Here is a 22,300-nt window from a genome sequence, read left to right as displayed (position 1 = left end):
ATGGCCCTCTCCCCCAGATGTTGATGCAGGACAACTCCCGGCATGCTTTTCCACTGGAGCTGCTGGGAATTGTAGTTCGCCAACATCTGGAAAGCCAAACGGTCCCTACTGCGTTCCAAATGCGCCCTGCAGTCTGGCTCGGGAGAGACCAGCTCCTTCATCGTCTTCCCAGAAAGAGCGGCGCGTTCTGGACCGGTCGGGCGAGACTCTCCCCCTTCCTCCTTCTTCTTCCCCCCTTCGCTACCCCCCCAGCCCTCCCTCGGATGTGGGAGAGGAAGGAACCGGAGCCGCCCCTTGACGCCATCGCTCCGCGCCGGCTATCCCAGGACTTTGGGGGGTGGATGGGGAGGGTGTGATGCGCAAGGAAAGGAGGCGGCATGAGGTGAGTCGGGACAGAGAGAGGCGGCTCCCCCTTTTTGGACACAGGGTGCCTCTGAGCGTGTGGAGAGGACTCGATGATTGTCCCTGGTGAGGGAGTGGAAGGAACGCAGAGGGGGGTCCAACAGACCAGCTTCTGCCCTGGAAGCAGCCTTGGCTACAGTTCCCATCCTTGGGGAAGGCGATGCTGTAGGTCCCGTCCTCTCTTTGGGGCTCGTCTCCCTCCCAGATCTTGGGAATATTGTGGGACTAGACGAGAGGAGCCAAGAAGCTGCCTAGACAGCTCCTTCTTCCAGACCTCTTCTTGTACCAGAAAGATGGTGCCGCCTTTGGGTTTGTCTCTCTCCTGACTTCCTGCCCTTGCCAACCATGGGTCTGAAAGCCAAGGTCCAGCCATTGATGGAAGAGACCCCGGTCAGGGTAGCCGTGCGCATTCGGCCACTGTTGCCCAAGGAAAGGTTACACGGGCACCAGACCTGCCTCCAGGGAGACCCTGAGAAGAAGGAGGTGACTTTGGGCCACAGCCAACGTTTCCAGTTTGAGACGATCTTCACCGAAACATCAGACCAGGTCTCTGTGTATGCCACCTGTGTCCAGCCGCTGGTGGAAGCGTTCCTGGAAGGCTTTAATGTCACCGTCTTTGCTTACGGCCAGACTGGCTCGGGGAAGACCTATACCATTGGAGAAGCACGTGTCTGTAAGTCGACTGGTTTTCTTGCATGAATTAGGTCCTTTAAAGCAGGGGTCTCCAACCCCCGGTCTGTGGACCAGTACCGAGCTGTGGCATGCCAGCAACCGGTCCGCACAAACAAGCAAAGGCCCATCGTGGGATGCAGGCAGCACACAAAACCACGCAGCCTTTGAGGTGGCGCAGCAGTTAGAGTGCAGTACTACAGGCCACTTTAGCTGACTATGTTCAGCAGGTCAGCGGTTCAAATCTCACCGGCTCAAGGTTGACTCAGCCTTCCATCCTTCCGAGGTAGGTCAAATGAGGACCCAGATTGTTGGGGGCAATGTAAATATATATATATATATATATATATATATATATATATATATACATTACATACATTGCTTACTGGTGTACACCGCTTAGAGAGTGCTTGCACTTAAAGCGGTATATAAGTCTCATAAATAAATAAATAAAAACCTCTCTCCACGGAACCGGTCCCTGGTGCCCCGTAGGTTGGAAACCTCTGCTTTAAAGTCTCTCTTATTTTAGAAGGCATGAATGCAGGTAGTCCTGTACTTACGACCCCAACAGAGCCCACTGTTGCTAAGGGAGGCCGTTGTGAAGTTGCGTTTGGCCTCCTTTTATGACTTTTCTTGGCACGGCGGTTAAGCACATTCACTGCTCTTGTTCAGTTAGTGACACGGTTGTTAATCTGGCTTCCTCCGTGGACTTCGCTTATCAGAAGGTCGAAAAAGGGATCGCATGACCCCCTGCAGCCGTCATAAATATGAGTCAGTTGCCAAGCGTCTGAATGTTGAACCTGGGGGATGCTGCAATGGTCATCAGTATAGAAAAACAGTCGTAGGTCGCTTTTCTCAGTGCCATTGTAAGTTTGAATGGTGGTCACTAAACGAACTGTTGTAAGTCAAGGACGGCCTGAGCAGTCTTCCCCAACCAGGACCTGTGCAGATGTGCTGAACTGCAACCCGCAACCAGAATCGTTCTAAAAGATGGTCTGTGCTCAGCAAATGTATACAGGATCATGACGGAATCCTTCGGTAGAAGGGAGTTGCGTTTATTCAGTATAAGGATTCCGAGATTGTCTTATTTTCAAAATTTCTGTTAGATGGAATTGGGACGTCAAGAGGTGGATTGAAAACTTCTTTCCATTTTTAAATGTGTTACATTTGACGTATAGCAAAAAAAAAAAAAGTGTGGAAGATAGAAATCCCCATGTCTCCAATTTTTATTTCTCTGGTTGCTATATAACCCTGGGTGAATAATTGGGTACTGTATCCTCCCTCCCTCTCTCCCTCCCTTCCTCTCCCTCCCTCTCTCTTCTCCCTCCCTTCCTTCCTTTCTTCCTTCCTCTCCCTCCCTCCCTCTCTTCTTCCTTCCTTCCTCTCTCCCTTCCTCTCCCTCCCTCCCTCTCTTCCTTCCTCTCTCTTCTCCCCCTCCCTCTCTCTTCTCCCTCCCTTCCCTCCCTCCCTTCCTTCCTTTCTTTCTTCCTCTCCCTCCCTCCCTCTCTTCTTCCTTCCTTCCTTCCTTCCTCTCCTTCCCTCTCTCTTCTCCTTCCCTTCCCTTCCTTCCTTCCTCTCCGTCCCTCCCTCTCTCTTCTCCCTCCCTTCCCTCCTCTTCTTCCCCTTCCTTCCTTCCTTCCTTCCTTCCTTCCTTCCTTCCTTCCTTCCTTCCTTCCTTCCGTCCTTCCTTCCTTCCTTCCTTCCTTCCTTCCTTCCTTCCTTGGTCTAGTTTTTTTAAAAGAACCCTTAAAACACTCTTGTTTTATTATTAATTTATATATCCAGGCTGTGCAATGCCTTTCTTCAAAGCGCTGCCAAGCCTACGTGCCCTTGTTAGGAGGTCTGCCTTTAGTGGGAAAGGGAGCATATGTGACAGTGGTGCCTCCAAGAAGACGACCATTCCGTTGCATCAGAGTATTTCCCTTGGGGAGCGGATGCATCCTCCCTGCAGTCAGGGCCACTAACAAATCCCATTTCTCCTATCCAGCTTCCATCCGTGAGGATGAGCAGGGCATAATCCCTCGAGCCATGGCTGAAGCCTTCAAGCTGATGGATGAGAACGATCTGCTCAACTACACGGTCCGCGTCTCTTATCTGGAAGTGTACAAGGAGGAGTTCCGAGACTTGTTGCAAGTGGACACAGCCAGCAAGGACATACAGATATGGGAGGATGACAGAGGCAATATAGGTATAAGCCAGACATGTCAAACTTGTGACATCGCGCGATGTATCGGAGCTTTTTCTCCATTGCCGGCAATGGGGTGGGTGCGGTTTCCTGGTGAGGCATCCAGCCTGTGGGCTGGCAGTTTGACACCCCTGGTATAAGCCAAAGGATTCTTCTCTTCCCCTCTTCCTCCATAAGGAACCCCTTAGGAGATGTGTTTCTCCTCCTTTGTAAAACGAGTTTGATAGCACATTTGTTGCTGAAGGCAACATCTATCCCTTGCTAGGCATTCAATTTTCCAGTGAGATTTTTGATTTGGCTAGTTTTTTCCCTAATGACCTGCCCTCTTTTTTGTTGTTGTTACTCTTATTATTATGGTTGGTTGCACAGTCAACCAGATGTTTAGATTGGATTTGGCACTTTTATCTACCTTTTGAGTCCTTCCCAAGGATCTGGGATAGGCAGATGTTGCAATTTGCTGGTGTTAAAAGTATTGTCACAGGATGTAAGCTGTTCTAAGTAAAGCTGCCTTTTGTAATTGATTGAAAGTAATTCTGTCAATGCCAATGATGTTTAAGTGGTTCTGCAGTTGTTTTGGGATGGCATCTAAGGCACCTGTTACTATTAGTACTATATTATCCACTCCTTTCATTATTGTCCCCCTTTTTTTAATCATAGCTGCTAAGATAGTATATAAAATTCCAAGAAAGATTGTTGTTGTTGTTGTTGTTGTTCTTCTTCTTCTTCTTCTTCTTCTTCTTCTTCTTCTTCTTCTTCTTCTTCTTCTTCTTCTTCTTCTTCTTCTTCTTCTTCTTCTTCTTCTTCTTCTTCTTCTTCTTCTTCTTCTTCTTCTTCTTCTTCTTCTTCTTCTTCTTCTTCTTCTTCTTCTTCTTCTTCTTCTTCTTCTTCTTCTTCTTCTTCTTCCTCCTCCTCCTCCTCCTCCTCCTTCTTCCTTTTCTTCTCCTTCTTCTCCTTCTTCTCCTCCTCCTCCTTCTCTTCCTCCTCCTCCTCCTCCTACCCCCTTCTTCTCCTTCTCCTCCCTCCTCCCTCCTCATTCCTTCTTCTTCCTTCTTCCTAACTATTCCTTTCTTCTCTTACTGCAGTGCTGCACGGGGTGAAGGAAACTGAAGTGGAAGGTCTGGATGAGGTTCTGAGCCTGCTGGACATGGGCAATGCAGCCAAGCACACGGGAAGCACCCGCCTCAACAGGAAGTCCAGTCGCTCCCATACCATCTTCACTGTGACCATGGCACAAAGGCAGAGCAGCAGCCGCCTCGCTCGCTTCGCCTGCCCAGAGAAGACTTTGGCTCCAACCTCTGGGCAGATCCTCACTTCCAAGTTTCACTTTGTGGATCTGGCTGGTTCTGAGCGGGTGATGAAGTTGGGATGTACCGGGGAGAGGCTGAAGGAGAGCATCCAGATCAATGCCAGCCTCTTGGCCTTGGGAAACGTCATCAGTGCCCTGGGAGACCCACGCCGGAAAAGCAGCCACGTCCCGTATCGGGATTCCAAAATCACCAGGTAGTCTCTTTGCTGATTCCTTCAGCAGCTCGGCTTAGGATATAATTCTAGAATTAGATTTTGTTACCTTTTGTTATCCTTTGTTATCTCCCCTCACTTCTTTTTTAAGCTGAAATAGATGATACAGCTCAGTAGTTGGGAAATAGTCTGTCGGGGTTTTCAGCGTGTGCTAAGTCATTGTGGACATAAGAGTGACGTTGGATAAATCATAACAGCCTGGGTTCAAGCAAAACCCTGATTTCTAAGCTTTGCTGGCTGGCTTTGCAGAACGCATAAGCTGATGTTTGGAAGCTAGGCTGTGTGGCTTAGCACATCACGAGAACCCAGACAATTATGGCGTAGGCAGCAAAAATAAGTAAACAAATCATACTTTAAATTCAGGGCAGGATTCTACAATGCCAATGGGTGCTTTTTTTCCTTCCCGAAATAAAATTGATTTGAAGCTAAGAACTGCATAAATAAATGAACTTCCATGCCACAGTTATTTTCATTTACAGCCCCTGAGACGTTTTTCCTTCCCAAGAGATATTTATGACCCAAAACAAAAACGGGACCACATTGTTTCTTCTTTATGGGTGATTCCTCCCATTCTACTTCAGTCTTGCTAAGGTGAAGTCCTGCTCTGCTTTTAGGATCTTGAAAGGCTCTTTAGGCGGGAACGCCAAAACGGTGATGATCGCCTGCGTCAGCCCTTCCTCCTCCGACTTTGATGAGAGTCTGACTACTCTGAATTATGCCCGGTGGGCTCAGAATATCAAAAATTGGGCTGTGGTGAATTGCAGCAAGGAGGTAGAGCCCGTAGAAGCCCTACAGCTGCGTATCAAGAAGCTTCAGAGGGCCCTGGAACACAGACACCGCTCGGAGACTCGCATTATCCGTCGATCGGAGGTGCCCATCAAGGGCCATGTGGAGGAAAATGTGGCTCGCTTACGAGCTGAATGCAACCACTACCGGACTTGCACAGATGCTGCCTATCAGCTCTTGATGGAGCTGCAAGGCTATTTGACAGAGGAACAGGGGCTCCAAGTGAAGGGCTGGCTCTGTGCAGTGGAAAACGGGGCCAGTGAACTGAGCTTGACCTCTGGCGTAGACAGCGGGATCGGAAGCACTTCGGCTGAGGAGCTGCACTCCAAAACTTCCAGTTCCAAGCTGGCCAAGACTCAGGTACTGTGGTGGAACCACCAACTGAAGGGGAGGGAGCCCATTTAGGAAAGAGGAGTTGGTTCAGGAGAGGCAACATCTGAGGTCCAAATGTTAGGTCTATATCTGCTGTTTCCCAGGGGAAGGCAAACTTCCCTGGCAAGATTCTTGTCATATAGGTGATCAACAATAAAGTATTGTTGAAGGAAAAATCCTCATCAGGGTCCAGTCCAAGCCGGGAATAAACAACATGGAGACTGCTTTAGAAAGAAGGTTGTAGTTTATTGAAGAGGAGAGCCAGACAGAAAGACGGCTCTGGAAAAAAGAGTGACTACAGGGAGTGGTGGGTTTTGATACCTTCTGGGGCTCTTCAGGTTGTTTCCTGTTCCTGTTTGAGGCTTTGTATTTCCTGTGTCATTTACTTTGACCTGAGTCTGAGTGTGCCTTTCTGGTATTCTGATGGTGGTGGTGGGTTAATCCTATTATCTTTCCTGTCCTTAGAATTTGGGTGGGGTATGTAGATTTTAAGGGTCTTTTTTAAGCTGCCAGAGACTATTACGCTGTGAAGTGTTTGGAAGGGACATGATGGATTATTTTGGATTTTTATTTTTTCGCTCTTGGGGACCGTTAAAGGTGGGGATGTAATTAAATAGCCTCCCTTCTCCTTCTCCATCGTTAAACGACTTGGAAAGCTGCCTAAAGTAGCCGCTGCTAAATTTTGTGACCAATCTTGATGTGATAACAAAGGGAACTTACGTATGGCCTGTAGTTCCTCATAGCAGCCAGCTGTTTTTGATCCAGGGGAATTATTTGGGGGGTGCCAGACATGGAGCTGTTTTTCCCAACAGCGTCTCATGGGGAGATACTGAAAGTGGTTATGAAGGTGCTCGGCTCTGATCTGGATGGGGAGATGATCCAAGAAATTACTGAAGAGCCCATGCAGAAGATCCCATTTTTCTCTCCTTGTCCTCTTCTTCTTTTGCCAGGAGGAGCATCAACGAGGACCCGAGATGATGAGAAGGGAGGAGGTGGTGAGGCTGGAAGAGCAAGTAGAGCGCTTAGAGAAAGAGAACCAGGATTTCTTGGCAGCCCTTGAGGATGCTATGGAGCAGTACAAAGCCCAGGTATCTCCTTGATAGGTTGGCAAGCTTCTCCTCCTTTGGCCGGCCATCTTGCTGATCAAGGAGTCATTCATCTTTGCAGCTGTATTCTTTTTTTCCACTTTTGGGCTCCTTGAGAGCTTATCTTCCTTCAGCTGCATTTGAGGTGAGGAGATCATCCATCTTTGGAATTTGGGTCAGTCGCTCCATTCTCTTACTTACAGGCTTGCCTTTGAGGTACTTGCCTTCCTACCTTCTAATCCCAAAGTTTCTCTGGATGTCCACTCAAAAGGCCGGTGGGAACAGGTAGAAGATCTGCAATCAGGCATTTGGTGCAAGCCCGTATCTCTCATGTAATTCTTCTGAAGCAGTTTCCTTCCTTAAAGTGCTGGGACTGCAAATCTGGGAAGTCCTTCTTTAGAAACTTGCGGGAAATTTGAAGAGTTCTTATCCCAGCACATCCGGAAGCTGCTAGATGGATATATCTGCTATAAATTGGGGTGGGGGGGGAGGTCAAGGAAAAATAAAGTATTTCTATAGCCTTGGAAGCTAGCTGAAGATGGTGCTGTGATGTCGCCAAAGAAGGTGAAGTCAATTGGGATTTGATCAATTTTCCCCTCTTCGTACAGTTTTTGATAGATGCATGGAGTATACACAAAGTTATGTTAGTGCTTTAATAGAATAAAAAGTAAATCAGAGTTGGAAGGGACTTCTAGTCCAGCCCCCTACTCAAGCAGAAGACCCCATACCATTCCAGACAAGTGGCTGTCCAGTCCTTCTTAAAAGCCTCCAGTGTTGGAGCACCCACAACTTCTGACGGCAAGCTGGTTGATTTCTCCTTAGTTCCAGGTTGCTCTCCATCCGTTGCTTCTTCTCCTGCCTTCAGGTGCATTGGAGAATAGGTCGACCGCCCTTTAAAAACAAGACAATGAGTCATTTTACTCATTTTGCTGAAGGAGGGGACACCAGAATAGGAACAATAAAGAAGTGGGGTGCCCATGGCCCTGAAGTTACCAGCTACGCTTTCAAGCAGTCACATTTGGTCTTGCGTTATTTATTTTTTTCAGGGCGCCAAATTGCAAGAACAGGAAGATACCATCTCCGAACTTCAGAACTACCTAAAGATGCCCCATTTGGCCATGCCTGAACTGCTTGGGATTGTCCCCTTGGTGAAGCTTGACCAAAGGCCACACACAGCTCCTGTGGATGCACACCAGTCCCACCACTGGCTCAAGCTTGCCTGTAATAATCCCAGTAAGGTTTGTGAGTTGTTTTTATCACCTTATACTTGGGAGTTACTTTTTCTCTTAAGTCTGGATTGGATGCACCTTGCAGGCTATGTCTCCCTTCCTACCCTCATCCAGTTAAATAAACTCACATTTAGAAGCGATTGCGATAGGCATCTGAATTAACGTTTTTGCATACACTTGTGAAATCTCTCATAAGGACACCAAAATCGTGGGTTATTTCAGGAATTTAGAAGCTACTGTGCAAGATCACATCATAATCTTGGGAGAGAGGAAAAGATGATAGCTCCTTCTTCAAAGTCTTTATTTATTCATTCGATTTCTGTAGCCGTCCAACTCAACCGACTGACTCTGGGCAGCTTACAGTTCTAAAATCATAAAACAAAGTAATTGTAAAAACATGCAGACAGTAAAAACGTCCACAAAATAAATAAATATAAACAGCAGCCATGATGATTAATCGACTAATAGTATAGCTAAGTCACAGGGTCCTTAACACATTCTGAGCCCCAGGCCTGGGTACCTATCTTTCTCCACTGGAAAATATGCCTAATACATTTTTCCTAACAATATGGCAAACAATTTGAGCATCAGCTTATTGGGCATTGCATGAATTAATCTTATATATAAATAAAAATGTAAATGTTCATTTGTTCAAAACTTAAATCTCCGAAAGTTCTTCACCGATTGCTTTGAAATTTTGACACAACGTTGCATTCGAATACACGCGTGTTTTTATATACCTATATTATATAGATGTCACACCTGTGACAGGTAAAAACATGCTTTTTTTGAAAAACAGGTAAAAACATGCTTTTTTTGAAAAACAGTGCCATCTGTTGGACGTAATCTCTATATCTGCACACACAATGGAACAACAAAAAATATTGTATACCCACAAGCATTGTGAAATTAAACATACTACAAACGTGCGCTTTCTTTTTTCTTTCTTGAGCCACAGCAATGCGTGGCTGGGTACAACTAGTGAAAAATAAAAGCAAGAACATAATGAGGTGTCTGGGAGGCACGTTAACCGTATTCCCATTATATACTTAACTTAGCATGGCTTTCTCAATTCATCCAATTTTGGGGGTTCCCTTCACACATAACGTGATGACGTGACCTAGCCTTGTGCAACTTGCTGGTCAAAAATGTGATTGGTTAGCAAGTGGCTCATATTTGTGTTGCAATAAGTTATTTTTTTATTTCCCTGGAAGAAGATAAATCATTAAAATTCAATCAAAGTAGCTATAAGTCACCTCAAACCTTCTTGGGGCAAATAACTTAGAGCTGTAAGCAAATTCTTAGAGTCATCCTGCAGCCTTTTCTTCATTGCACATATTTCTTTAAATAGCTCCATAGGGTCACAGCTCACAATGGAGAAGACTCATTGGGACAAAGTCACAGTCACGCTGGAGATGGTACGTACAGCTTTGGGACAAAGGCTGTATTGCAAATGAAAACACTGGACAAAGTTTTGGATTCATCTTTGGAGGATGAGAATAGATGTTGGCCAGTCTGGCCCCTTCAGCAATACAGGTGAGTCATGAGTGACATCTTACATCTTCTTGTAGATGGTTTTGGGTCTGGTGGTATCCACAATGTTTCAAATATGGTGTTTTTTTAAAAAAACTATGAAGCATCTGCATTGAATTCAAAAGGGTTGTTCAAGTTTGAAACGTTGATTCCATTGAAATCCTCTATTTGATTCTAGATACTGATTTGATTTTTCTGAATTGGTTTTCTAAAAAAAGAACATCGTTTTCAGCCCCCTCGTCAGCCTGATCAGTCAATCTGATCTGATGGGACTTTCAGTCAAGTTGCCTTCTTATTGACAGTCCAAATCAAAGCCGTAAATTGCATCTATGCTTGAGTCTCTTGGATTAAGAGACTTGAATTATTTGCCTGTCCGCAATTATCTTCACGGTGAAATCTGCAAGACAATGATTGCTTTGAAGCTGAAAAGTTCGCTTCTATAGTTCATAGCTTTCAGCTAGAAAAGTGAGATAATATTTTGAGCAAACGGCACTAAGCTGAAAGAAGAACCTTAATTGACAGAACAGACTGTTCTATTCTGCACAGAACAGTACAGATAAGAAACTCAACATCTGGACTTGATTCAAAAGGATATTGCTACATTGAAGAGAGTATGAGTAGTTACTTATGGTAGGCTAACTCAACTTTAATTTAAGAGTTAGAACAGGGGTGTCAAACTGCCAGCCCACGGGCTGGATGTGTCATCAGAAAGCCACGCCCACCCCATTGCCGGCAATGGGAAAACTCTCCCGATACGTTGCGCAACATCATGTGACGTCATGAGTTTGACATGTCTAAGTTAGAAGGTTAACATGAATTGACAGAGATCCTATGAATCTTATCTTTCTGGCTCAGTTCACATATCTCACTAAGCCATAATCTGGTTTGTTTAGGTTTACTTTTGCGTGAACTGACTATTGTGGCTTGCATAGTATATAACCCTAGTCAGTAATGGGTTATGTAGTAAACTATGATTAAGTATGACATGGCTTAGCACCACATATAACCCTGTCACAGAGACTTGCTACAGACTTTTATCTCTCATATTTGTTGTACAATACCTTCAGTTGTCTCAGGGAACTATCCAAGTATAAGATGACAGTTCTCAAATGGCTTTCAATTTTGTTCTTTCTTTTGTCTGCTTTATTGGTATCCTGGGTTTTTATTAAACCCAACAACTTGGTCTTCTTATAGGAACAAAACCCACAGCTGGAGCAAAGAGGAGCTTTCAACCAAAAAGAATAAAAAATACAACTCAAAATCCCCAGAGGCAGCTCAGGATAAATCTTTGGAACTGTCTAAAGGTACTCCATATTTTCATGCTTTTGATCAGTCTTTCCTTAACACTCTGTCATGGTGCTTCTCAACCTTGGCAGCTTTAAAATGAATGGACCTCAACTCCATTGTCTTTGTGCCATTGCTCCCATCCCTTATTGTGAGAAAATTTGTCCCAAACACCTCTCACTCGTATTTTCTGTTCCAGATGGTAGGCAACAGGAGCTGGGCAGTCCAGCAGGGAGCTTTCCAGGCAAGGATTCAGAATGGCAGCTGCTTCAGGCCCACCAAAAGATCCGTGAATTGGCCATCAACATTCGTATGAAAGAAGACCTGATAGTAGAGCTCATTAAGACAGGTACAGAGCTGTGTGTTGAGCAGGGCTCTTCAAACTTGGCCCTTTTATGCCTGGCTGAGGAATTCTGGGAGTTGAAGTCCACAAGTCATAAAAGGGCCAAGTTTGAAGAGCCCTGGTGTTGAGGATAGAGCTGGACTGGCTGGGAAGAGGATGTAGAAGGTGTGCAGATACATCTCTCAAGAGGTGTTTTAGATCTGTGGGCACATTTAGAATTTGGAGAGCCATTGTAAAATAACTGCGGGGATTTCTCTGTTCACCAAATGACTGAGAAGGTGGGCATAGCAAATCACAAATTTTATTGCTTCCCGTTAGTCCACTTCCACCTCTTGTCCCCTTTGGTCCCTAGTATGTACTTTATTATGGTTACCTTTTTTTTTCTTGATATATGCATGCGTCTCAAGAAAGCATTGGTTGCGGCTACTCATTAGAGTTATATTTTCTTTGCAAAGAATGCTGATAACTAGTGGAAAAATGGATGGTGCTGCAAGCCAGCTTTCTCAGATTTTTTTTTCAACCCACTCATATGTTTTTTAAAAAATCTAAAATAAAAATAGAATGAGAAAAAGAGGGCCAGGATAGGCGTATTGATTGAAATAGACACCATGTTATCTCCGTAGAGACCCTTTTTCGATTGGGTCACATTTGTGGTATGAAATTAATTCTCATAAGCCTGAGAAGCAATATTTTTCAAGCAAGGTTCCTGTTGAGCAACATTCAGGATTCTGCTCTCCCTGCATGGTTTCTTTCCTTGATAACTGTCAGTCTAGGGGGGAGAGGAAACTGAGAAACCTATACTACAGAGGTCCCCAACCTTTTGGGCACCAGGGACTGGTTCCATGGAGAGAGGTTTTTCCATGGACCGGAGGGTGCGTGGTTTTGTGTGCTGCCTGCATCTTGTGGATGGAGATTTGCTTGTTTGTGTGGACCGGTTACTGACTGGTCCACGGATTGGAGGTTGGGGACCCTTGCAATACTAGATTGGTCTAAAAAGTAGTTTTTGGAAAAGCGATAGCAGCATAATCTTCCTTGCAAGTCTGAATGTCCTTCTCTTCTTCCTTGCTTCACCGTTCTGTGAATTACAGAGGGACTTGCCCAAGACGTTTACTTAAATTAGTTTTTTTTTTTTTAATGAACTCAGCTCATGCTTGATCCTCTACCTCTTGTCCTTCAGGGCCACTCCTTATGCCCGCTACTACAATCCTACCTCCCCAGGTCATCTGTTTCTCTTCTTCACTGCTTGTGGAAAGGACTAGCAGAGCTTTCTCTCGGGTCATCAGACTTTGCTTCTGTTCCTCTTTGACTGCTGTATCCTTCTGCACAATTCTTCCTCTTCTTTCTAGTTCATTTGAGGTCTCATTTTTCTGTTCAGAAGGCCACTTCCTGGGCTGACCTTCTTCCATGTCACAGAAGTCCGTCTGTTTCAGGCAAGCATGCTCAGGCCATGAACAAGCAGTACCAGCAGAAGATCCAACATCTGGAGGAGGAAGCCGAGGAGGTACGGGTGGAACTGAACGACGGCCAGAGGCAGTTGCAAGAGCTGCAAAGCAAAGAACCGCGTGATCCTGCTGAAAAGTGGAAACTCCAGGAATATCGCAGCAAAGTGGAAGCTGCTCAGAGCAAGGCAAAGGTAGCCTAGAAAAGAAGAGGGTTCAAATGAAGCCTGGAGCCAAAATGGTTTAGATCAGGGGTCTGCAACCTTGACAACTTTAAGACTTGTGGACTTCAGCTGGCTGAAGAATTTTGGGAGCTGAAGTCCCCAAGTCTTAAAGTTCTCAAGGTTGCAGACGCTTGGTTGAGATCAGGGATAGGCAACCTTGGCTCTTTTATGACTCGTGGACTTCAATTCCCAGAATTCCTGAGCCGGCATGGCTCAGCTTGGAAACCTCTCCCTTTCCCCTCAGCGTGGCTGGCTCAGGAATTCTGGGAGTTGAAGTCCACAAGTCATCAAAGAGCCAAGGTTGCCTACCCCTGGTTTAGATAGTTTAGCAAATCCCTACCGCCACTGTAAACTGGTTTCATGGGGTAGGATAATGTGTGTGAAGCCAACTGTTTATAAATGCAAAAAAAAAAAAAAAAAGTTTAAATAACTCTAGCATTTTACTGATACCCAGCCATTGTGACTTGTAAAGAGTTTAACGTGAGCCCAGAGTGAAACGGGCTTGTCTTTTGGCCCAGACTGAATCCTTTGAATTTTTAAATTTAAGCGTCACATGTAAACCTGGCACTGTAGCTGTTGCTTCATGCTGGGAACGTCTGGAGAAGTAGCTCAAACTTTAGAAGGGAGAGCAGCCAAGTACAGATAGTCCTTGATTTATCAACAGTTCATTTAGGGACCATTCAAAGTTACATCAGCACTACAAGAAGAGGCTTATGACCATTTTTCACACAACCACTGCAGCATCCCCATGGTCACGTGAACAAAATTCAAATGCTTGGCAACTGACTCGTATTTATGATGGTTGCAGTATCATGGGGTCACGTGATCCCCTTTTGCGACAATGGGAGAAGCCGGACGCACTTAACAACCCTGTTATTAACGTAACAACTGTAATCATTCACGTAACAACTGTGGCGAGGAGGTTTGTAAAATGGGGCAAAACTCACTTGACAAATGTCTCACTTAGCAACATAAATGTTGGGGTCAATTGTGATGGTAAGTTGAGGACTACCCTTATCAGGACACAGTTCCGTCGTCCCGACCATTTTAGGAACTGAATGTCCGGTCCCGGCATCTGCTACCCTCCCTGTCTTGTTTCTCTTGGCACAGATCCTGCAGGAGAAGAAACGAGTGACAGAGAGACTGGCCTCCTTCTCTGCTCAAAATGAGAAACGCTTGCTGGAATTAGAGAGGAACGTGCAGCTGATGCGGCAGCAGCAAGGGCAGCTTCAGAAGCGCTTGCGGCAAGAAGTGGAGCAGAAGCGACGCTTGGAAACGGAGATGCAGAAGAGGCAACATCGGGTCAAGGTAGAGATAGCTGGGTGTCAAGCTTGAAGCGAGTTATGATGTTGCCACCATGATTGCTTCTCAGCTTGCCAACGCAGTAGGGAGGGAGGAGAGGGAGAAATGGAACACAGATTCCAGACCACAAGAAGTCAGCCCCCGTGAACCAAGGACATTTCAGCAGGTGTTTGCAAACCCACAGAGACACTTTCTCATAACAATATTTTGACACTCGATTGGACCCATGTGACCTGCACTAATAGGGGGAGGGAGAATTCTAGGCTTTAATTATAGTGGTTTGCGTGGGAAATAACCAGAGTTGGGTTTGCTTTCATCTCTGCCGAAATGGTGTACTCAATAAAGTTTTGCATTAAGAGATTGGATTGTCTTGACGATGCTTGCTTAGTTGGGCTCGTCAGTCGAAACCTTGAGACTGGGCTCCAGCATCCAAGTGAGAAAAACTGGTGATAGGCAGAGCTTATCTATCGTGTTTGAATCTAATTAATTTTATTGGAGTCCAAGGCAGGTTCAGAAGCCATATGCTGTCCAGAAGATCTGGGCTGTTCTCCTTTGTTTTAAATAAATACACAAACAAACAGTAGCTAAATGGCATAATTTTTTTTCTTTCCATCTTTAGGAGTTGGAGCTGAAGCACGAGCAGCATCAGAAGATTCTGAGGATCAAAACTGAGGAAGTAGCTGCCTACCAGCGGAAGCACAGGAGCGGCAGCAATGATTCCATGATCAGTCTAGAACAGCAGCAGGTAAAAGCAGCTGCGTATGGGCTTCTTGGCAGGACACTGCACGTGGTCCACACATGGGACAAAGGACAACATGGACATCATGACCCAAATAATACAACAATGTCATTTGCACAGTGACGTTGATGCTATGAAAGCCAGCTGAGTGACTTTGGGTCAATCACCAGGAGAGTGTGAGTTGTAGTCCTGCTTTATGCATGAAAGCTGGCTAGGTGACTTTGGGCCAATTATAGGAGATGGTGAGTTCTAGTCCTGCCTTAGGCATGAAAGCTGGCTGGGTGACTTTGGGCCAATCACCAGGAGATGGTGAGTTCTAGTCCTGACTAGGCATGAAAGTCAGCTGGGTGACTTTGGGCCAGTCTGTCTTTCAGCTCAAGCCAGCTGACAAGGTGCTTGTTGTGGGGAAAATAGGAGAAAGGTGTTTTGGATATGTTCACCACCTTGAGTTATTTGTAAGAATAATAAAGGTGGGGTACAGATTAAATAAGTAAAAAATAAATAAAAATAGCATCACAAAAATATTCTGCTCTCTGAGTTAATTGGAAGAGGTGATCCATGAACCCCAAGGTCAGAAGAGAATATATTTGGTCTGGTCCAAAGAGGGATTTTTAGAGTAGGAATCTTTTGAGGGGAATTGACAATAAAAACGTGCACCTTGTCTAGCACAGGAGTCTTCAAACTTGACCCTTTTATGACTTGTGGACTTCAACTCCCAGAATTCCTCAGCCAGGCACCCTGGCTGAGGAATTCTGGGAGTTGAAGTCCACAAGTCATAAAAGGGCTAAGTTTGAAGACCCCTGGTCTAGCATATCTGATCCCAGTGGACAACCTGCTCTCTTTTTCTCCTGTTTATCTACCAGAAAATTGAAGAACAGAAGAAGTGGTTGGATATAGAGATGGAAAAAATCCTCAACCAGCGGCGCGCCCTGGGTGAACTGGAAGATGAATTGACCAAGAGAGAAGCTATTGTTGCCAAGAAAGAAGCTCTCCTTCAGGAGAAGAATGACCTGGAAAACAAGAGATTCCGATCTAGCCAGGTGGGCAAAATGTCCCTTTGGTTCCTGAGTATATTATAGCAGTCAACGTTGGTCAAGAAAGTAGATTAAATGAAATACGGACAACTTGTGTAAGATGCTGAGCGAATGAAGAATTATTTATACATAATGTATAAATTCTCACTCCTCTGCTACAGTGACTTAGCTTTAAGCTCTGTTAAGGGTGGGGTAGCTACAGTAGCTCTGAAACAGTATGAAAATTTAGGCAATTCCACTGGTCCTATCGTGCGATGCTTTGGACGTGAACTTCAGACAGATGCTTCAGAATCTTGAGGGGTGCAAGTACTATATCTCTGCTACTCTTTAAAGCAGCTGTGTCTTTTCCCGGGATCGGTGGACATTCTCTAATTTTGCCTTCCTAACTTTTCTTCAGTAAATATTTGCTTACCAGGAGTTATTGGAGTCTGGAAAACTGACTGTTGGATGCTGAATGATCCTTAAGGTCTCTTCCTTCTCCCTCTGCTTCAGGCTCTGAATGATGACATTCTTCGTGTCTCCAGCCGTCTTGAGTACCTGGAGAAAGAGCTAACCCAGAGGAACGGGCAGCTTTGCCACAGCAGTGCACAGGACCAGCAACACATCCGACAAGAAATTAATAGCTTGCGGCAGGAGAAGGACCAGTTGCTCAAGCAGCGATTGGAGATTGATGGGAAATTAAATCAGGGCACCTTGCTATCGGCCGAGGTAAGCAGGTCTGCTCATTCTATTTGGAAAACAGATAACAATCCCATTACAAACAAAACAAAAAACAGATGTAAAATCAATGTTTGGTTGAATCGTCATGGAAGTTAGTAAATGTTTCACTACTGAATTCTGTATGGAGGTTGCTCTTTGTTTTATTCCCCCCCCCCACAGCAATTCCATGAGAAAGGTTGGGTTGAGGTAACAAGTACCCTTAAATTGTAATCATTAAGATAATGAGGTATCTTGGAGCTTGCATTGAACCATGAATATCATTCTGCTCAGTTGGGGACTTGGTGATACTTTAGTATAGAGGCCTCCAAACGTGGTAGCTGTAAGTCTGGTGGATTTCCCAGAATTCCTCAGCCAGCATGCTGGCTAGGGAATTCTGGGAGTTGAAGTCCGCAATCTTGGAAGTTGCCAAGTTCGGAGATGTCTAGTTTAGAACATGATCTCCCTTTATTCTACCAATGGCCATAACAGTAACTATATTACAGGAAGGAAGGAAGGAAGGAAGGAAGGAAGGAAGGAAGGAAGGAAGGAAGGAAGGAAGGAAGGAAGGAAGGGTCAGTAGATAGATGGGTCGGTGGATAAAGCGAGGATTGGAATTCTAGTCAGCTGACTGTTTACCACTCATGAGGATCAAATAATTTCTCGGCATGGGGGGATCTTGGTCTGTTTTTAGGAGGAGCGGATACTTTTCCAGCTGGATGAAGCCATCGAAGCCCTGGATGCTGCCATAGAATATAAGAATGAGTCCATTACTTGCAGGCAGCGAGTTGTGAGGTCCTCCGCCAGCCTTCTGTCCCAATGTGAGATGAATCTTATGGCAAAACTCAGCTACCTCTCTTCTGCCGAGACCCGGGCACTTCTTTGCAAATACTTTGATAAGGTAGGCATCCAATAATGCATGGCTCAGAAATGTGTGTGAAACTCCCCCCCCCCACACAGCCATAGAAAGCCAGCATGTCAGAGGAGATACTGTAGACTATGGGTCCCCAACCTTTTGGGCACCAGGGACCGGTTTTGTGGAGAGAGGTTTTTCCACGGACTGGAGGGTGCGTGATTTTGTGTGCTGCCTGCATCCCACGGATGGGGCTTTGCTTGTTTGTGTGGTCTGATTGCTGGCATACTGGGGCCTGGTGCCAGTCCACAGACAGGGAGTTGAGGACTCCTGCTGTAGACTTCTCCCTTGCATGTCACTTTTCTTCGTTGAAAAATTGATCCGCTTTGTTTTGAAGAACATTTAGCTAATTAAACTGCTATGTACCTGTTCAGTTCTGGGATAACTATTATAGAATTCGGCTTCGTGGAACTGCCTGTTACCTTTTTTAAATAACCACAGCCAGTTGAAACATTCCTGTAATGATCAGGTGGTGACCTTGCGAGAGGACCAGCACAAGCAGAGTGTGGCGTTTTCTGAACTGGAAATGCAGCTGGAAGAGCAGGTCCAGCTGGTGTTTTGGTTGGAGGTGGCCCTGGAGCGTCAACGCTTGGAGATGGACCGTCAGCTGACCTTGCAACAGAAGGAACATGAGCAGGACATTCAGCTTCTGCTCCAGCAGAGTCGGGGTAATAAATAGGACTGAGGAGGAATCGTGGTCTCTGTTAAATCCTCATCTGATCACTGATGGCACTGCCGTTCCTAAAAACACACACTGTGTAAATTTATAACTGTTCTAGTTGTTCAGGTAGAATTGCAAGAAAGATGGAGACATCTGTGGTGGCCGTGCCCAAATTAATATTCCGTCTTGTTTGAGAGGTCTTGAAGAAATTGGGGAATTTGCTTCATACTCATTTGTAATGAACCTTTTTTATTGATTTATCATCCATATTTCCCAAGGCATATAAACTGAGGGCCACATAAAAAATGGATCCCATTCTTCTCTCCTACCAGATTTGGAAAACTGAAATTGCCTCTTCCATTGAATCTGTAAAGATGTATTTGGCTGAAAAACAGCAGAGATCTTTGAAGAACCTTACAATGAAAAGTAAAGTCAAACTTCTACTGAAACTGGACTTCAGGGGACCATATGGACCCAATCATATAGACCTCTGACCAACACTAAAGGAGGGGCTGTCATTGCTGTTTTCTGGAGTGCTTTTTCCAATTTCTGAATCAGATTGGTAGCTCTAGATTTCCTTGTGCTCCCCCATCCTATGTACCAGCTCCAATCCTGCTGAACTTTTTAAAGATCTGTCAGATCAGCTAAGGGGCTACCCTATGCTGTGACACAAGAATCAGCTGATTATTTATTAGCTGTTCTTACATTATATTGCACATAGAAGAGTAGGTTTATCCTTAAGATAATATGTATTCAGATGCACATTCTTTGAAAGTTTCCTTGTGTTGTTTTCCATCAGCTTCTGATCTTTTTAATTCTGTGATTTTTTTTAAAGAAAAGTGTTCTCTCTGTTGTAATCCTTGTTTGTCCAAATCTCTGCATTTTTAACAGACTTTATTTCCTTCTTTTGCAGAGCATATAGAAGGACAGGGAAACAACAGGCTTCAGTATGAGCAAAAGATCCAGACGCTGGAAAAGAAATTGGCTCATTACAAGTGGCAAAACGAGGAATTAAACCAAAAGTTAAAGCAGTCAGAGGGACACAGCGGAGGTGAGATTTAGGTTTCTGGTGTGGTGAATCAGACTTTGCTTTTCTGCTGGTTGGTAGAGGACTGAGGAAATGGTCTTGAGAAAAGGAGGAAATGTTCAGATAAGAGAGGACAGGAAGTGGGGCAGGAAGATAAATTGATGAAATGGAATAAATGAATGAACCAGGGGAAAGAGAGGATGAGATATTGCCTAGGGCAGTGGTGACGAACCTATGGCACGGGTGCCAGAGGAGGCACTCAGAGGGCACGCGTGCCGTCGCCCCAATCCTAGGCCTTCAGCTGGGTTTTATAAAACCTTTTCGCTTTAGGCCTCCGCCGCTGTGTGCAAAAAAAAAAAAAGGTTCAATCAATCAGTCAATTTCAACTTCTCATGGGGAAAAAAAAAAGATCTTGCAAAGTTGGAATTGATTGAATTTTTTAGTCCCACCCAGTCTGCCGTTACCACCACAGCCATGCCCACCCAATGGGCCACACCCACCTGGCACCCAACGATGCATAAGTGGGTTTTGGGTTGCAGTTTGGGCACTCAGTCTCTAAAAGGTTCGTCATCACTGGACTAGGAAACCGTCAGACAAGATACAGGAGTCTGCAGTGGTTTTAACAGTCAGAGAAAGAAACTTAGGAAAAAATCAAGTAGTTAAAAGTGGAGATGGGAAGTTTTGTGCTTTTGGACTTGCAAGGTTTGGTTAACGCAGACTTACAATAAAGTAGAATTAGTTCATCTCGTCATGTTCCCAAATGGGAACTGGATGCATCTGGACTTAGGATCTCTACAGATGTCTTGGCAAAGGAGCCAAGGCACCGTGTTTGGCAATACTGTCCCAGAAGCACCAGGAGCTAAAAAATGCAGGTTGCACTGTGTACAGCAGGGGTTCCCAACTCCCAGTTGGTCGACCAGTACCGGTCCGCACAAATGCAGGCAGCACACAAAATCACGCCCCCTCCGGTCCGCGGAAAAACCTCTCCATGGAACCGGTCCCTGATGCCCAAAAGGTTGGGGACCTCTGGCGTAGAGAGCTCCTGGCACTATGGGATATCATGTCTGAGTACTATGGAGATCCTCAGTCATCCAGGTCATGGTTGTCCCAAAGGTGCTTTTTCAGGAGGCAATTGGACTTTGTTTTTCTTTGAAGATGTTTCGCTTCTCATCCAAGCAGCTTCTTCAGCTCTGACTGGATGGTGGGGAACATCCTGCAGCCGAGAAGGTTCCACACCCATTGACACTACTCAAGTGACCCTGAGGACACAGGTAAGCTTCCAAACGGCTTCAACGACTCTCAGAAAGAATGCAAATGACCAGCTGTCTGCAAGGAATATAAACCCTTCCATTCCCCACCATCAAGAGCTGAAGAAGCTTCTTGGGTGAGAAGCAAAACATCTTCAAAGGAAAACAAGAAAGTCCAGTTGCCTCCTGAAAAAGCACTTTTGGACATGTCTTGAGTTCATGGATCCTGTTGTCCCTTGCTACCATTGCCTGGCTTATTTGACCATTATCTGCTGGCTGCGTAATTTATATTATATACAGTACCTACTAGGAACATCATTCAAGTATATTAAAAAGGGCTTTGCTGTATGCAAAGCAGTTGGCTTTGTGAAACCCAATCCCAAACAGCTATTATATTAACCATGTCGTTCCATCACTTTCACTAAAAGATTCTTTTCTCCTACAGGTATGGAAAGAAGCATCCTTGCGGTTGGGGATAGACCCCATTCACTCAGCACCTATGAAGATTTTACCAAAAATAGCCAGCTGGAACCATCCTTGCAGGTGGAGCCCTCAGAAAGGAATCAAAAAGAGGAAGCCCGGGACTTGGTGCATACACCGTTACCGTCCACGTGGAGGCGCTGCTCAATGTCTAGTGCCAATAACTTGATAGTGGAAGATTTTCGTCAAATGGAGACAGATTATCTCGTAAGGTCTAACCAAGCCAAGGAGATTCCTTTGCTGCCCAGATCCCGGAAGGAATTGCACCGGGCCAACCAGAACGTTATTCCTGGATTGTCTTATCCAGAAATCATTGATGTCAGAAAAAATCCACTCTAGTTCTGAGATGTTGACTGTTCCATCTAAAATAAGCTAATAAGAGCCTTCTGCTCATAAATCGCCAAAAAGACAGGAGGTGGGCCCCTCCATTATGCAAAATCAGGGTCTTCTGAAGAAATAATAGCTTGAGTTAACAAAAGGATGCATCATGGCTGCATGGAGAAGAGTTGCTCCAGAAGATAGGACATAGATCAGGGGTGCTCAACCTTGGCAAATTTAAGACTTGTGGACTTCAACTCCCAGAATTACCCAGCCAGCTGTAGGAGTTGACGTCCACAAATCTTAAAAGTTGCCAAGATTGGACATGTCTGCCATAGAGATTTTACACTTTCCTAATGATAGAAAATGTCCAAATAATGGAAAAGACTGCCTCAAATGTTGGTGGATTCCTTCGCTGGAGATCTCTAAACAGAGACTAGATAAGTATTTATCAGAAATACTGTACTGGTGGATTTTGGCCTTGGGAAGATCTCTCCCAGCATTTACGATCTCCAGATTATATAAATCACATTCTGCTTTAGTGTAATGAATGAACCCAGTCAAATGTTGACATCTTCAGAGATCTTTTACCTGGGCTTCCCTGCCTTTTGTTACTTTTGTATAGTGGCCTTTTACAGTGAAACTGGTTGTTTCCATTCTTTGGAGACACTTTTCTTTGCAAACCTGGATTTCCTGTAATGAATACCATCCAAACAAAGGGACAGTAAATTTTATCTGTTTGCAAATATGTATACATACTTTAAGTAGCTTCTTGGACTGTACTCTCAATAAACTAGAACAGCTATTTGTAAGT

General features: G+C 45.0%; 1 protein-coding gene across 1 annotated transcript; it reads left to right on the top strand.

The window, feature by feature from the left end:
* Positions 1-349: 349 nt before the first annotated feature.
* KIF7 (kinesin family member 7) lies at positions 350-22,298 on the top strand. Its single transcript, XM_039359168.1, has 18 exons — positions 350-1,075; positions 3,059-3,259; positions 4,339-4,756; positions 5,389-5,920; positions 6,883-7,020; positions 8,064-8,255; positions 9,598-9,782; positions 10,974-11,083; positions 11,263-11,412; positions 12,837-13,039; positions 14,180-14,377; positions 14,991-15,116; positions 15,974-16,150; positions 16,637-16,852; positions 17,535-17,741; positions 18,223-18,421; positions 19,328-19,465; positions 21,134-22,298. The coding sequence occupies exons 1-18, from the start codon at positions 748-750 to the stop codon at positions 21,505-21,507; spliced, it is 4,092 nt and encodes a 1,363-aa protein (XP_039215102.1). The 5' UTR covers positions 350-747; the 3' UTR covers positions 21,508-22,298.
* Positions 22,299-22,300: the final 2 nt, after the last annotated feature.

The sequence above is a fragment of the Crotalus tigris genome, unplaced genomic scaffold, assembly GCF_016545835.1.
Source record: "Crotalus tigris isolate CLP2741 ecotype Arizona unplaced genomic scaffold, ASM1654583v1 scf7180000019068.10715455, whole genome shotgun sequence".
Classification (NCBI taxonomy): Eukaryota; Metazoa; Chordata; class Lepidosauria; order Squamata; family Viperidae; genus Crotalus; species Crotalus tigris.
This window is presented reverse-complemented; position numbering and strand designations above follow the sequence as displayed.

Bases quoted from the DNA above. Each gene is read 5' to 3' on its own strand.
- KIF7 (XM_039359168.1), top strand. From the start codon at position 748: ATGGGTCTGAAAGCCAAGGTCCAGCCATTGATGGAAGAGACCCCGGTC. The intron at 13,040-14,179 runs GTAGCCTAGAAA...CTCTTGGCACAG, and splicing joins CTGCTCAGAGCAAGGCAAAG to ATCCTGCAGGAGAAGAAACG. The intron at 14,378-14,990 runs GTAGAGATAGCT...TTCCATCTTTAG, and splicing joins AGAGGCAACATCGGGTCAAG to GAGTTGGAGCTGAAGCACGA.